The sequence below is a fragment of the Buteo buteo genome, chromosome 10 (assembly GCF_964188355.1).
Source record: "Buteo buteo chromosome 10, bButBut1.hap1.1, whole genome shotgun sequence".
In the NCBI taxonomy this organism is placed as follows: domain Eukaryota; kingdom Metazoa; phylum Chordata; class Aves; order Accipitriformes; family Accipitridae; genus Buteo; species Buteo buteo.
This window is the reverse complement of record NC_134180.1, coordinates 41671734-41689345: the sequence shown is the minus strand read 5'-3', so window position 1 is coordinate 41689345 and position 17612 is coordinate 41671734. Positions and strand designations below refer to the sequence as shown.

General features: G+C 39.8%; 1 protein-coding gene across 8 annotated transcripts in view; it reads right to left on the bottom strand.

Moving 5' to 3' along the window:
- Positions 1-488: 488 nt before the first annotated feature.
- Positions 489-17612, bottom strand: part of ATG4C (autophagy related 4C cysteine peptidase) — a 35333-nt gene continuing 18209 nt past the window's right edge. For 2 of the 8 annotated variants that reach the window (XM_075037278.1, XM_075037277.1), the window contains exons 10-12: positions 13591-13710; positions 4230-4374; positions 489-1302 (exon numbers count right to left, since the gene is read on the bottom strand). In XM_075037278.1, the coding sequence (XP_074893379.1) occupies positions 1226-1302; positions 4230-4374; positions 13591-13710 (342 nt within the window). In that variant the 3' untranslated portion in view covers positions 489-1225. Of the gene's footprint in view, positions 4375-4396; positions 6928-7584; positions 9679-13590; positions 13711-17612 lie in introns of those variants that run through there. The other 6 variants (XR_012651852.1, XM_075037280.1, XM_075037281.1 and 3 more) reach the window with 6 other exon arrangements.

The window sequence follows — 17612 nt, the reverse complement described above, 5'->3', positions numbered from 1 at the left end:
GTTGCAGGAAATTCTGCATAGCATGTATAATTCTAACCTGCAGTTAAAGCTTCTAGTGAAAGCCTCTGCACTAAATTTATCTTTTTTTGACATTTTCCCCCCTATTATTTAAAGCAGTTGAGCTGGAGTAACACCACTAAAATATACACCTAACTTCATAAGTGAAAATTGATCTCTTCACAGGTATTAGGAATAAAAATGGAGAAATGATAAAATTAGCAGTGAATTATTCTTGGGAAACTGCTCAGCAAAAATGAAGAACAATTCTGGTCTGGTGTCATGGCGGGGAGGAAACTTCTGCCCCATCCTGCAAATCATACGCCCCTGAACAACCTTTCCTCGCTTGAGTAGTCCCACTGAATACAGTTTTTAAGGCGGTAAGAACTTGCCGTATCAGTCTGCTAGACGTCAATATTTTCATCCATTGTTCATTTTACATTTTATAAACTGGATTATACAAATATAAGGCACACGCACAACCAAGAGCTTTGATGGTTTTTATTTCAGCTGCATATGGAATATGCTGTTACATTATATTATAAAAATATTTGATGAAAATAGCAATTTGGACAATAGTAACACCTATTTTATTATCAAGCATGCAAGAAGTTTTAAAGCAGCTCCACTTTAGAACTGACCTTCCAACTAACTTTTGTAACAACATAGCCTCATGAAACTGCTGCTTTATGGCTCATGTGTCACTGCTTGTTTCCATTGGAAAAATCTTTACAAATCAGGGTCTGTAAATTGAGCCTGCAACAGTTCAAAACAGATAACCGAATAATGTGTCCCATGGATTCTCTTGTAACAAAGGAATTTACTCCACAGAATATATTAGATGCAGAAAGGGCTTCAGTGTCAGTGACACTATTGGCAGCTGTGTTAACAGTTAAGGAGCTGGCTTTGTACAGCAGTACAGTTATTAAATTTCTCCAGAGACCATGACTCATTAATCAAATATTCATACATCTCTGTAAATACACACTGAACAGAGAATACCCTCAGAGTTGAGCATCCCAGCACAAGTGCTCTTTCATGTAACACTGACAAAATCCTGAGAACATGCGGTCATGTTTTGCATTTCTAATGCTGTATGTACTCTTTAGTACCCCAATTCCTAAAAACAGAACACAAATGATCTTACTGATCGCAAGTGTTACAGAGTCACAATTAAAATTGCTTCACTATTGCTTCATACCATCTTTTTAAAAGTGAAGACAGTGAATCAATTCTTCTGTTCTTTGTTTACCATCAGACAAGTAACTTTTTCCCATACGGCTGGAGAAACCCAAGGCCATGCTCCTATTAATACAAGAATTTGTATTAGCATGAAAACAACAAACCACTGGTTGAACTGTGAAGGCCAAAGAACTTCATATATTTGCAAAGACATGAGCTTGTTGCATTTAACAAATACTGTATTTTGTGTTTCCACACTGCCATAAAACAGCACCTCTTCTCACCTGCAGGGGAGGCAGAAACATGTCTTGACTGTGGTCAGGTTGAGATCACGGTTCAGAGCTGAAGCATCTCTCTGTGATCAGCTGAAGCTCTTCTCTATAAGCCTTTGAAAAAATTCAGTTTTCTGTTTGAACTCCCCATCCTAATGCATTCCTATCTAGGACTTTGCTTTTGACCGTTGCAAGGTCTGATTTACACCTCCGATTCAGGCGTTCTGTGGTTTGAAGTAGTCAGATGCCTTTATATAGTGTTGTTTGTAAATGAGGATTATCATATTGCTGAATGTAGATTTTTAAAATTCTGTACTATTGTGCTCCTTTGAACTCAAGGGAACAAGGGAATGGAAGGGAACGGCCTGAGTCTTCAAGTCAAACCCCCTGAAAGTGTGGCCAGCACAAAATCCCAAACGAACTTGATAAGAGAAGGGGGATTTACAGACAAATCCTGGAAAGAGGTGAGTCTCAGATTATATTCCTTTATAGTTTTTAGAGGCTGGGACATAGAATTCATCCCTGGAACCAGTCCCTAACTGCAGATTTTGAAGGGAAATTTGTAAACTTGCACAACATCCTTACATTCTGTAAGAAACTTGCAAATGGCCCAGTTTAAGGATTGAGCTCTGATCAGAAAATACTTCCTTTTTTAGTTCCCTTTCTAATAAATATAGATAGTCTAGCTTAAGCACCTCCCCAGTTCCTACCACATTAATTTCAGTGCATCTTAATTTTCTTTAACAAGGCTTGACACTGACTTTTTAAAAAGAAAACCCTCTCCTGTATTTAATTAGGGCACTGATTGAGACAGGATGGCAATACCTTCCCACACTTCTTCTGTGTAAGACAAAACCCATGCCACTTCACTCCACGAGTCAGTACATGCCAACAAAGCAGTTGTGGGTATCATCTGCTGTGTGCCATGCAGAAAACAGCACGAGGCTGCAATTACAATCCCCCTTGCCTCTTGTCCACCTATGTACAGGGCCCCCAAGCCTGGGCATCCTACGAGTGATTCCAGTACCCTGCATGACCTTATCCACTGACCCAGCAAGCTGCTGGATGTGGATAAATACCTAAAACATTGACTTTAATAATGTTCCCTTGGGGAACAGGGATTCACTGGCAGGATCAGAGTGTAGGAAAGGAGGAGATGGAAAATAAGAATAATGTGTGAATGCTGAGCGGAAAGCCCACAAAGCCTTGGCTTTAACACATGCCTAAACACCCACTAGACCTAGGCGAAAACAGCAAACATTTATTTGCGCATCTTCTTGCATAAATAAAACCCTGCTGATTTGCTTTGATGGCATTTACGACCACATTTATTCATAAACATTAGAGTGAGCAAGTTTTTATTTGCAGGAGCGTTCATAGAAAACAAAAGCGTTGTGAATTCTGGTGTGAATAAATACCAGAGAGCTCTCACACGAGAAGGGCTTCTGCAGTCATTAAGTAAAGCTCTTTTTACTATTCACACTGTGGATTTGAACAATTACAGCTGCCTGTGAACTGCTTACAAACAGGGAAGGGAACTGTTTATAAAGCTCAGTTCATCCAATTAGGCAACAGAAACCATCTCGTGAAGATATCCAATCATAGGGTCAAATGATGATTACTCAGGGCTCAATCCCGACTCCCTCGAATGCCTCTTTACATCTTTTTGTCAATGCAAATAAGTTTCCAGCGTTTTAAGACCCCTTTACGTAATGTTGGCATGGCCTAACCAAGACAATGGGAAGCTCTAACACCTTTGTGCTGCCAGAAAGCAGCTATAGGCTAACAGAGGCTCCAGCCGTAGGGATGCGTTAGGCTGAAATACTGCTGTGGGGTATACCTGACTGTGCTCCACAGCCTTCAGGGCAGGGCTAGGGAAATGTGCTCCATGCACTGGGAAGAAGAAATGCATCCATACTCCCATGGCAATCCACTGCAGGGTGGTAAAGGACTGTAAAGTAACCTGGCATATTCTGCCCTCTTGGAGGCTCCTGGTAGCACAAGAAGACCTGGTGCTCCAGCCTTCCTGAAAAGCCTTATCACCTTGGAGGAAACTGTTGCGTAACAGAACGCAGGGCGGGCTGGATGTCAAATATGCTGTTTGTATTCATCTGTGGCATTATTGACCTTTCATAACTCACCGACAGTTGCTTTTCATTCCATCATTCCAGTTAAAAGATTGTCAATAACTCTGGAAATAAATCAGGTCTCCAGAGTGAGTCCACTTTCTTACTGTAATTAATGGCTAACAGGAGATCCCTTCCCTGCCTCCCCAAATACCCTGGTATGTCCTTCTGGCTGCATTGTGCATAACTGAACTGCTCGCCTGCTTCTCATTACCAATGCTCCTGGGTTTGGAGGGGTAAGTTAAAGAAAAAAAAAACATAAAATACTTTCCTCACAGTAAAAAAATTGTAAGCCAAGGGCAAGGGCAAGGGCAAAAACCAAGACTGGGGCCTGTTGTTGCCTCTCTAGCACAGTCGGGCAGTGGCAGACTCTGCCTGTGGCCACTGCATAGCCAGGCAGTGTGCAGGCAAGGAGGGAGATTCCTTCTTTCACATCCACACTCCCTATTTTCCAACTGCATTTTCATGCCAATTACAGATAAATGAACCTGATGTTTAAGTGCCAGTTGATGTATGTAAAGCAACCACTTGTTTGCTGTTACTGCTTTAACTAAGGAGCACATCACCATGCTAAATGTCAATCAGGTGTATTTACCAGATTGTTTTAAAAGTGCAAGGCCGTGTAGACTCCTCTAGGAGCCAGCGAACTCACCACGAACGGATCCAGACTCACATGGTCTTGCCTTGTACGAGAACCAGGGAAGAGCAGGTTTTGTTCCGAACACGAAGCCAGTGTTGGCTTTGAAAATCAGGCGAGGGAATGCATGGTGCCACCTCAACAGCAGTTGCCACCGCACCTGTAAGGAAATACAGCAGCTGCCTTTACATAATTCTTACAGTTACCTACTCATGCTCTTGTGGTTTAGGGGTCTCATTAATACTGTGGGGAAAAACGTAACTGCCAAGGGAGACGTGCTTGGGGGACTCCTGCCTAGCTGTTCTCACAAGAGCAGAGCTGCTTGGAGACCTTCAGTAACACACTAGGGCAGCCTCAGTTTTACAGCTCTGCTGAAGCATGGGGGACTGGCAAGAGGGAAAACAAGGCTTTAAAGAAAGGCATCACAAACAGGCAGTTCTGCTGGTAGCCACGGATGGGCACTAACTTAGTAATGGTCTTGAGTAGCTTTCCGTTTCTAGGCCTTCTGGAAGTTGGTCTGCAATTCTCCAGACTCTCTTTCTCTCTGAGGTCAGCTGTGTCTACCAACATTAGTAAATAACCCCCTCTCCTAAACAGCCGCTTTATAAATTTCCATTTCATGAATCATTATGGAGCAAAACCAGCCTTCCAGCTGCATCTTTCCCAAGAGCTATCCCTAAGTGTCTGCTGGCTTGTTCCCCGTGGAGTTAAACCAGCATACTGGGTTTCTCCACCAGTCTCCAGCCCAGTCTAAGACTTCAGGTTGGAAAGTTGTCAGAAACCAGTTGCTGCCTTTCGTGATTGCCTGCAGGGAAGGTGGGTGCTGGCCAAAGGCATTTTTAAAGGTTGTGAGTGCGGCTTGAGATGCCAGTGGCCACAGAGCCGACAGGAAAGGGATGTGGTAGCTGGTGGGTTTTTTCCCCCATGGAGGAGCTGCACAGCTGGGTCACACGAAGATGTCCTTTACCTTACACCACGTGGGCTACCCGTGCTCCCAGTCCCAGCTACAGTGCTGCTTGGCGAGGAACAAACACCAACACCTTCACCATCAGTTCTGAGTGTGATGGGGTTTCGGTCATTGGTCAGGTAGAGGCAAGTCAAAGAGGACTGTGAGGTCTCACGCTAGTTTGAAAAATGAGGCCGATATCTTTGCTAGAAGGAGAAGGCAGAGTCCCGGCTAATCATTTAGAGCCCCGAGGTTGTGCCAAGCTAATATTAGATATTATAAACACACAAAGAAATGTTCCTTCTAAGGAAAAAGGAAATGGCAGAAAAGAAAAAAAAAGACAAGGTTATTAGGTAATTAAAAGCTCAGACTTTGAAAAGAGCTACTATTTGCCACCTTCTGTGGTACATGCAGTCTGGTTCTGTCAGGCAAGCAAGTAATCAGCCAGTGATTTGTGGAAGTCCTTTAAGAAAATAGGCCACTGCTGGGTGTGTGAGTAACTAATGCTCATTTGGTTTGTGTTTGAAGGCAGCAGCAGCAACAGTGATGACACAAATTAATTGCATGGTTTTCAGGAGATAATGCAGACGAGGTAAAGAGAATTACTATGCGATTAACATAGTTTCCAATTAAAGTCCCCTGTAGTTACCGAAAAACATTAATTTCTAGTAACTTGGTAATTTAACTTGTGTCACCACTGTACACGAGTGCACCAGGGCAACTTATGGGCTTGTCTATGCTTAAGCCTTGTATGAAAAACATGAAAAAAACCCTGAAAATAGCCATTAGTTTTTAACAACTACTTGTAGCAGGCTTCAAAAAAAAACCCCTGAAAATAGCCATTAGTTTTTAACAACTACTTGTAGCAGGCTTCAAATAAAACACCACTGTGGTAAACTAAAGGATTTGCTAACAGATTGAAGGACCAAAAACCAGCTGCTGTTCTAGCACCAAAGTCTTTCTTGCCCTTAGTCAAAAAGGGAGAAAAAAAAAATAACCCACTATTTAAATAAATTCAGCAAAGGTGTTTCAACCATTGTGTTTCTTTATCAACAAGTTGCAAAAAGACTGAGACAAATTAAACTATTCCACCCTTCCAGAGAAGTTTGCTGTTGGGATGGCAGAACTACATTTTTCTTTTTAACACTTAGGTACTATGGCTCTTCTATTTCCATTTGAGCATGTCCATTACAAGAATACCAAACCAAAGGTCTTTTTAATAGCAGCTTATTTCTGGAGACACAGCAAGCTTAGGTGGGTACATGCACATGGGATTTTTTTTTAAGGTACCTCAACTTCAGCCAGTGGAGTTCAGGAAGAAGGAAAATTCATCCTTTAGTTCCTATCTTGGATAAAGCTACCTATACCGCAGTGGGACGGAGTGGCACATGATGTAAGTGCACTGCAGACCAACAGGTTCAAAGGCCTGGATGAGGAAAACTTGCAGAATTATCAGGCCTGAGCAGTTTTGTTTTAGTCTGATGACCAACTGCAGTCACCAAGTAGTGTCATTATTGTTTTTGTCACGTGCATACCCAGAAACATCCTTCCATTTTCAGCCTGCCTGTTTCAAAATGTAGGTATACTTGGTGAGCAGTATGGGAAGAGTCGCTCCTTTGACATCTTCCTGATTGCCAGGCTTGTTCCCAGTCACAACATGGAGGCTGAAGTCTGCAGCGGGGTAGGATGGATGAAGTCTTTCAAAAGAGCTGTGGGTCTTTGTCTATGTGACTTGAGACATAGATCAATGTTGTAGAGTAACTTTCACTTAAAAAAATAAAAATACCACATAATTGGGAAAAAAGTCCACTGTACAGCTATATGTTTTTGTTAGTTTCACATAACTCAGAACCACTTTCAACTTCATTACAAATATTGCAGACTGCTGTGCATTAAAACCTCTGAAGCTTATTACATTTTATTATTATTACTACAACAACAGAAGCTGTAAACGGAAAAGATGTTATTGATTCAACTAATCCAATGAATGCAGATTGTTCTCTACTGTGCGTTGGTTAGCCTTTGGGCCAGCCTGGTTGTTAACAGCCTTACGCAGTAAGATTTTCAACACTTTTGGGTGAGAATATTACACAGCCTTGTATTCCCCTGCGGGAAGCTTTTCCTGGAGCATCTTCCCCTTGCCCAAAGATGTCTGTCCTTTGCCAGTCCCTCTAACTCCTCTCCCCCTTACTAGCGTGCATACAGGAGGTACTTGTAACCGGTAGGGCTTCCCTCCCTGCCCACCCTCACTCTTCAGCTATAGAGTAACAAACCCACATAGCTACAAGTTAATCTTCCTTAAGCCCATCCCTGCAGGCTCCTGATCATTTTTCCTGTTCTTCTGTGCACTTCAATTAGTTAATGCCTTCCTCATGGAAAGGTAAGCAGAAAGGAGAGCATCAGTGAAACCAGATTATAGCAATTATATCCCCCTGCTCTGTGACAGAGCTTTTAACGATGCGGCATAGGACTGCATTTTTTTTTTTTTCAAATGTGAAAGCAAAGTACAACTTCATGTCTAATTTCCTGTCCACTGTTACCCAAAGGAACCACTCAACGGTTTTGCATTATTTTTGCTAAAGCTACATTAACTTGTGCTTCACTAAACAGGAATCTTCTATTTTCTAGCTCTCACTGACATTCACAATTCTCCTCATTTTGACATCTAAATTCCATAAACATGTTGTTTACTCCCTCTTCTGGGCTATTAATGAAAAATATTAAGTAAAATCAAGCCAACCATCCTCACATACATGCAGCATCTAAAAGTAATATTAGGCCAATTATTAGTAGGATTCAACAGTGCAGAGGTTACTAATTTAGACAAATGATGTGTGGTTGTGGTTTTTTTCCCAAAAACAAGTGAACACAATCTCATTTTGGCTTTTTGGAATATTAACTCAATTAACACGTGCAAATGCACACTCCAGTCCTGACACATATATGTACTTGATCTAGTTCTGCCTGAAATCTATCTATTAGTCACTCCTTTCCCATAAAAGGAAAAAAAGTGCTTTAATGAATACACGTGATGCTTATTTTTTGGATCGGCAACATTTGTGCCTTCTGTGCCTGAACGGCACTTAGAATAGGTTAACATTTGGTTTACAACACAACAATAAAATTTGCCTTTATTGCAAATAAACAGAGTATTCACACCTTACAATATTGTTTTAGATGCAGGATTATATTCACTCTTAGAGCATCTAATAATATAAAAGGCACATGCATTTAATGTTTTCACACCTTTTTTATTTTCCAAGCAGTGTTAATACGTATTTTAAATATTGCATTTACTTTGTTAAAACATAAAACTATTTATGTACATTTGTTTGCAGTCTGAGAACACACACCATCAAGTAATCATCTGTACAGTAATAACACATATCAAAAAAAAAAAAAAAAATCACAGCCCAGAATTTTTAACATCCACTCCCCCATTTGCTTTGATTTAAAAGCTGCACTAATAGGAGAGAAGCCTCAACATTATAGTAGTTGAAACAGGAAACAAACACCGCTTTCTTCTAATAATTGTCTTTAGCTGCTTTGATTGGTTGCAGTTAATATTAATAGTATAACCTTTAAAAATTGTGGGGAAAGGTAATACTTTATCTTCACTCCTCATATTAAGGCTCCAAAGCAAGCTTAATGAGAAACCATTATAAAATCATACTGCTAAATAGTATCTTAACTCACAATTCAGCCTATATAATTATATCAGTATTGCAACTGACAATTACTACTGATATATCAAACTTACCTTTCTTACACTGTGCTGCTCAGGATGTGTGTCACGATTACAGAATTAACTATTATTTGGGCTTATGTAGCAAGACAGATGGGAGTTCTACCCTTACCACAGGAATAAGAACTCAAATTCTGCTTACAAACAGAAATAACATGGTCTCAAAACCTACGGATATACGGCCATGACGTAAACCCCACACATATCTGGCAGCCTCTGCTCAGGATTTGTCCTGGACTGACACGACGTTAGGGTCACAAGTTAGGCTTTAGGGACTGGCCAAGGTTTTTACGAGGGCAAGACCGGGACATAGGCACATTTCAGCATACCTGGCTCTAAACAACGCCTTCTCTCTTCGCTAGCACAACATGACGTTAAACTCATCCAACTAGTAGTGAACAAAAATAATTAGGAAGTACGTTTATAAATGGCATTTTAAAGACTATTAACATATAAAACATTATTATCTTTATGAAAATAGACTAATTTCAGCATAAGCTTGCCTTTTTGGAGGAGGAGGACACATACATTTTTTATTTTTTATTCTTTTAAAAGGCAAGTGTTCTCCTGGACAGCTGCCAATAATCTTGTGTAAAATGTCCTTAAAGCAAGACAAACTCCTCTGTACTAAATCTTTTTAATCTTTTCTTTTCATCCTCAGAGAAAAGGTCACTTTCTTCATGGAGTGGACTGGAAGCAAAGTCATAGTCTCTAGAATGACCCTTTACAAAAGTAAACAAGGGGTATTTCTCCTTAGATGAGGATTTCAGCATCTACAATGTAAAACACACACCAGATAAAACATTAATTGGAAATGAAGAAATACAGTAAGTAGTGATGTTTATCTGATGATGACTACAAAGTAAAAAATGCATTTTTTGTTTTTATTATCATCAGATTAAAACAGAAGCATTGCACAATCTAAACATCCCCTCCTCCCATTAAGCAAACATTTACTTCCATTTCTTCTTCAGGTAGCTGCTAATTTTATGCCTAACCCTGTATCTTGTTCCATACAGATCACCTCTACGTGCTATTTGTTTCAGTGCAGCTGGAGCTCTTGCAGGAAGATAAAAAAACTCTACAAAATAGTTAATGGCCATAATGCTCTCCTCAAGCACAGGTATGAATTCTGCGGCAACTAGGTATCTCAGGGAGATATTTTTATTGTAGAATCAGCATGTATAATAGTCAATGTTTTTATTGAAAGTTTAAACACATACACCTATGTAAATAAGCCAATCAAAAGCACATGGCTAAAAACAGATTGATGACAGAAACAGGCTGTGGTAACTAGGGTGCCAAAAATCTACATTTATAAATAAGAAAACAGAGCATGTGGGAAGCGGGTGGTGGGGGATGATAAATACTAAAACAGATCAGCAAAACAGCTTTAATAGCAGATAAAAGTCTGCCAAATACTGAAAGACATTTCAGCCTTTTGGGCTGTTTTGGACACTTAATTGTTCACTGATTTTTTTTTTTTTTATTTTTTTTTAAATTTCTTACCTGCTTTGAAAAAACAGCACAGTGATGCAGTGACATGCAGAACTACATTAGCCTAGGGGTATACACTGTGTGGAACTAAAATCACTAAACATAATTTCATGAAGGCAAATAATCTAAAATAGTAAAAAAACACCTAAACAGATCTTTAAACAGAAAGAGCTATTTTAAAAAAGACAGGGGCTGAGGGGGGTGTTAAAAAAAAAAAAAAAAAAAATCACACTCACAGTAAAGTCCTTGATTTTTACTGTGGTCTGAAATTTTCCACTTTATTCTTGTCTATTTTAATTGCATTTGGCTTTTGTAATGTGAAACCTGAGTAAAAGAGCAAGGAGATACAGGAGAGACGCACACAGCAATAAACAAAAGCAAAAGTAGAATAACAAATAGGCATTAGAAAGAAAAAAGTTTGTAAGACATACAAATGCTTTGTTTTTTGAGAAGACTAGATAACTGGATGCCAACCGTTTCATCTCTAGGGGTTGCATACAAGCTGGCTTAGTAGGAACAGAAATTGATAGCCACATGCAGGCTGTTTGCTGTTCTGTGACACAGACGGGTGGACTTAGGCCAGCTCCTAATTGCAAGTTTGCAACAGAAAACTCATCTGAATACTGCATCTCAGGCAATGCATGGTGACCAAACAACCCTTGCACCTTTAAAGATGGTCCCTCCAAATCAGGACAGAAATACACCTCCAGTTCCACTGCCATTGGACAACTCTCCCTGAAACTTCCTTCTCTACAGGTACATGTAACACTTCTCTCTATGTACCAAGGGAGGTGGTGAAATACTAAATACAGAACAGAAACTGGACAGACAGCCTAAACAAGAGTCGAGTGGAACTTGGTTAAGATTACTGCAATTATTATCAAACTACATCTCACTCAGTGATCACAGATAATTTGAAACTCTAAAGAACTTGCAAGTTCTTTAGATACCACTGTGATGATTTCTACAGAGTCGCTTATTGATAAACATCAGTATTTTTTAGTGTTTCAGTGTTAGACTGCCACTGTTGTCACCGCAACAATTAATTCTTTGTGCTGAACCACATCCAAGTTCAATGCTCAATCGGTCCAGTTTTTCAGAGAACTTTCCATTTCTGCTAAGAACCTGGGCTACAAATGCAGTTGTAGCCCAAGTGGATTATTTATTTGCTGTCACGAGTTTTGATAGGGAAACAATTCACTGCATTAGCAGAGAGGCGAGCCTGGTACCGGTTCAGTAACAACGTAAAGTAGCAGCAGAGGCTGCAGCCAGGAAAAGGCAGAGCCGTCCCAGGTGCTGTGCAAGAGGCCAGAGCTTCTTGCTGACCTCCTGGATCTGCCGCATGGTGCTGAGAAGCCAGACAGAAACTGCTGCGCCTGCTCGGTATTTGTGCTGGAAGTGCAAAAGAGAAGTAAGACTACAGCCAGTCGGTAAATCCATCCTTCTCAAGTCTGGATCTGTTTGCAGGTCTCAATCTATCAGCTATTTAATTCCGGGTATTATTAAACTACTTAACAATAGCTGCCTAACTAGCAAGTACAGAAACAAAGGGTAACTTGAATGTGATTTGGATGGAGTTTCACCAACCACTCCATTTGGGCCTTTCATTTCAACACCCTGATTTCTCTATCACTAAATATATGACTCATAAGGTTTATCCTCAAGTTACAAAAGCTAAATCTTTTCTCCCACCTCTTATTGCCCACAAAAGCAGCGAGAACCTGAATTTTTTAGTCTCGCCTACATAGGGCACACTGGGAGGAGTATACTGTGCTTTATAGTTCGAGAGTTATCGCACTCAAATTGCAAACAAAGGGAAAAATAACAGAAGAGCAAGAAAAAACAAAGGATGTGAAGGACTGATTGAAAGATCATAGAATGTTTGTCACATTGTATTTCTGTCCAAACTTTCCTCTATTTCCAAACTTCCTGTGCCTGAAATATATTTATATAAAATAATGGCACTAATATTAAGGAACTTCTACCTAAAATACTAGGATGGTAGCTCTAGGAGTTAGATCAGCCATGAGTATTTTCACAACATATGTTCAGAAAAGAAATGTACTTAATCCCAAACTTAAAAGAAAGAAGGAAAAAAGAGAAAGAGAACTTCCAATGCAATTAATTTTGTAATTAGATTTTTTTACCATGTTATTACATTCTCTCACATACATGGTAGAACAGGAAAACATGGAAGAATAGAAACTCCACTATTTAAACTTTCCATATATCTGTTGGTAAGGAACTTCTACTTCTTTGAATCTATTTTCTACCTCTCTGTGTAAGAATCGGAGAAACAACTTCAGCATCAATCAGTATCTACTAAAGATTATATACAGTATTAAGTTTAAAAATGCTTTTTTGGCTATAATACTGATACCACTTAACAGGACATTCAAAATGCTGTACAAACATTAATTCTTTACGCTGTTGTGATAGCTACTGTGGTTAGAATATTAATATTGTGACCATCTTCTGCTGCCGCTGCATCCTTTCATAGACTATTTTTTAAAATCACAAAACGCAGTTATTTGGTACCACAGCTAGTACAATGCATTCATGATGCTGTATTTCATACCGCCACGTGTTGTAAAAATCACGAAAAAAAAAGTCAGTTACATTTGGACCTAAATGTACTTATACCAGTGTTTTTCAAGTGGAAGGACACGACCAGACTGATTTGCTGGGTGATACCTGCTCCGCAGACTTCATTACCAAATCACAAACACACTGCTCTACACTTAAAAGCCACCAGAAAAAGCGCTTATGCTAACAAGAAATAATACACAATTTTGGCTTGATCAAATACTTCCACGTAAGAGGAAAAAAAAAAAAAAAATCCCTCCCGAGGGACTGATCGCCTTTCCAAAATCCCCCCCGGGCTCGGCAGGGCTGGCCGCAGCACTATTCCCATTTCACGAGTGCCACCTCGTGGGCCCGCCTGCGCCAGCCCGGCCGGCCCCTCTCTCCCAAGGCCGGCCTGGCTCTCCCCAGGTTTCGCCTACTGGTAAAATCGGACGAAAGGAGAAACAAGCGGGATTGCTCGTGACTGTAAAAGCAGCAATAAATACCAAGAAAAGAAGGACGTCTGTTGAGAAGGGCGAAGCCGATTCCCTCCCCTTACCCATACGCAGTGCACACATGCACCGTTCTGGCTGAGGAATCAATCTGGTAACTTGGACACCTACCTTCGTTATTTCTTCAGAAGCCTTCTCAAAGTCCTGCACGGTTCTACAGTAAAATCCTATCGTGCAGCTCGGATCCATTTTTTTGAATGACATCTTTTTGGGAGAAGGACAGTGGAATGACTGCAAGTTTTGAGATTAAAAAACATGAAATACACAGCTAAGGTTGAGAATGGTACAGACCAAGGCATTTACTTTTTTCTACCAACAGCTTTAACGTACAATCCCCTGTATCACTTAAATTAAAACCCAGCACACACTTTTGAAGTCATTTCTCCCCCCCTCACCCCCCAAGTAATTCCACTCTTCTCCACATGTATAAAACCTCCTGCTGTTTACGCTGTATTCACCAAACTTGCACACATCACCACTTTAGTTTGAAATCTGTCAAAGGTCTGCCGCTCCAAGCAGTACTTTATGAATATTCCCAAGGCAGAGGAGGTGAATGCTCTTCTGCAAATTGAATTTGTAACAGCTTTTGCACTATCTTACAATTACTGCTTTACTACCACCGCCCATTGCCCCTTTCCCTCCCCCAGCCTCTATAAAAGAGACATAATGGAATAAACCAACCTCATGCATTTTCCTTTAGTAAATTAAATGGGTTAAGAAACCCACAAAAACCACAAAAGCAAAACCACATTACAATAATCCACAAGTAGGAAAAAGCCAAACAACATGCCCTGCTTTATAAATGTTTTTTTCCTAACGTGAAATCTCTTTTCATGACAGATGATGCTCTGACACTGCTGTTAACTATCAGCAGCCATGCTATAAGAAAAAACAAACAAACAGACAAAACCCTTCCCCACACTCCTCATTCACAGTTTATGACAGAAAAGGTAAATATATGCCATCTACTCTGATTATGTGTTTATTTACTACAGGAACTGTAGTTTTGGTGAAGCTCATTGTCTAATAACAGAAATTATTTCATTACCACTGACTGTCTCACAAAGGTAGTCCTCTTTATTCTGCTTCGAACATGCAGGACTACCCCGTCATCCTACCTCTATTAAATCACTAGCAATGCTGCTACAGCGGCTCAGTAACAAACACTAACACACCCGTCTGCACCACACTGCAACGGGGATACCTCTGTACTAAAATGCAGATTTTGTTTTTCATGAACTTCCCCCAGGGATCAATATTCTCCAGTGAATTCTGTGCTATTTCCTTTCACATTTACATGTAAGCCGTGCACAGCTCACAGCTCTTCTGGCACAGCGCTGGTCAGCACAGGACCAGGACAGCTTACTAACACAACAGTAACACCAGGACAGAGCAACGCAGGAGATTTCTTGCCACCACCACTGTGTTTCCTCTGTAATGGATAACTAACAACTGTTACAATCTCATTTGACTACAGCAACAGCAAGCCCTGACAGCTAACGTCAAGCAGTCTGTATATTAACAACCCATTTTATCTTTTCTTTTTGCCAATCAGAAAAGTCAATCTACAGAAGACGACAGCACTAGTTACCTAATCTGGGTGTTATCTGTCAGTGTAATAGTTTTACATATTGAAGTATATTGTGCTTTACTTGTGGTTACAAACCTAAGAGAGGTATTTCTATTAAACCTCTGCTAAAAAAATATAAGCAAAGATGAGAAGCACTATATCTACAAGACAGATTCTAGTCACTGTTTTTTTCTCCTAATCGTGTTCAAATTTTATATGCAGAAATTCTATTTTGAATATTGATTCCCGAGTCATCAAATACATAAATCAAACTCTGCCTTACACACCACCTTTCAGCAACAACACTGTAACTACAGTTGTGCTGTGCTGTTCAGGGCAGTAGTCTTAATGCTACACAAATCACTGTACAACAAAGAGAAGTGGGTAGGCTTTTTTTTTTTTCCCCTCTCCTCCAAACAAATGGATTCTGGAAGCCAATACAGAGTGGATTGATTTCCAACTTATTCTGGACAATTTGTCAATTTTGAAAATACTCCCTACAGATAAATCTAACAAGCAACTATCCACACTAAGAAAGCAATTTCTGTTTACTTTTGACATTTCTGGACAAAGATATAATACTATTAAATGCACTAAGCATTAAATTGCAATATATTTTCCGTCTGCAGAAAAGCATTAGGATGCGATCAAGCCAAGCTGGCAGCTCGTGTACCTTCAAAATATATTTTAAAGCCTTATTATTATTTGGAAATTCATATTAATGCCAGTCTGCAGCACAATCTGGAGGATGAGTCATGGGAACAGAAACCAAAAAGATGTGTATTTTTTGTAGCTTGGCCACTGAGCTATGGTGTGACCTTAAGGAAGTCACTTCAGCTCTGCTTCTTTGTGCTCTTCCCATCTTTTGTCTGGCTTACCCAATTAAACTGTAAAATCTTCAGAGAAGGCACTGTGTTTTACTACAGTTATTAGCATAAAGGGGCAAGGATCTTGGCAATAATCTCTGGCTGCTGCCACAATACAAATAGGTAGAGCTGGGACTCGCCAACTCTTCCTCCACGTATCTCAACGAGGTAAATCTAAAGGCATCTCTGAAAATAATGAAAGTTTCTGTCTAGGATATTTTCTGATACATTTTGCTGCTCTGTTCCCTTTTTTTAATTCAGAACCTTCCCATTTTCTAGAGAATCTTATACTTCTGTATTATATGTCACGCTAATTAAAGCGTCTTGTTAAGCATAAATACTGAAAAATATGTAGCGTTTGCTTTAAGTTGGCCCTAGGATTTGACATGAGCCCTGTGTAAGTCCATTGAGATACATATATATTTATATATATACATATATAAAAAAAGTACTTTTCTTAAATACTATTTGATGGTATTTTGATTAAGGTATTGCGATCAGCTTCAGCATACGTTAACATATCTTTCTTTTCACGATAACAATAGACAGGACCATTGCAGTTCACATCACTGTTCTCAGTTTGTTAACTCTTAGCTGCTATACAAAACAGAAGCCATGAAGATATACAACTTCATTACACACCATTTGACTTACATTCTAAGTGTAAACAGTCAATTTAAGATCACCGACTCAATTCCTCAGGTGTGAGTTTAAGAGCGCGTATGACTCACTTTCACTGTTTACAGGACTGTACTGCAAACCTTTAAGAATTCTACATTTAGTAGCTAGTATTTTAGAGGTGGTGCAGATAAATACGTATTCCTCTTCCTTATTTAAATGCAATACGTTGTTTCTGAAGCTGTGTTTCCATGTTTAGGAGTACTTAACTTCACAGAACACAGGGACCTGGGGAACCACTACTAATGACCAACTCTTGTTGTAGAGCAGTTGATGCTGTCCTAAGCAGTGGATGCACCCAGAGAGTGTTTCTACTCTGAATGAAGAGTTGCTCCGAGGAGGCTGGACGTTGGACACAAGATCAAGAAGGAGAGTTTGTATGGGTGGCACCGAGTACTTTTACGGTGAGTACTCTGGCTATTGAACACTTACTTGTTCAACTGATAATGTTTTCCCATGGTACCTGCAAATTGAGTTCTTTAATAACCTCCTTGAGCTTTATCTATTTTCAATGCAAGTTATTTGGCAAGAGGTTAAAGAAAAGGGAAAACTCTATTTAAAAAAAAAACAAGCATGATTTTTAAGACCTAGGCACAGCCTGAAAAGATGCATTCACTACTTCTAGATGAACCCAGAAAGTCATGGCCTAGAAAGGGGTCAGGGGCGAAAGAAAGAACAAAACGCAGCACCTACACTTTCAGACCCGTCAGTTGCTTGGAAACTACTGTTCCATAAAAATAGCTTGATTAAAATTAATACTAATAAAACTCGTTAAAAGAAACAGTTCAGAATACTTAAGTAAAATTCATCTAGTCAACCACAAACCTCACCGATAAGCCTCAAAAATTTCCAAAGCTAAGAAAGTGACCTGCAAAGTTGTTAGGACCAAAAGTTACATTTAAAATGATAATCACTTACTCCAGTATAGAAATATTATGAATTCCTGGATAAAGAAGCAGCAGGTAAACCTACAGGAACTCTGGTTCCAAACTGACAACAGCCTCCTACTATTGAATACT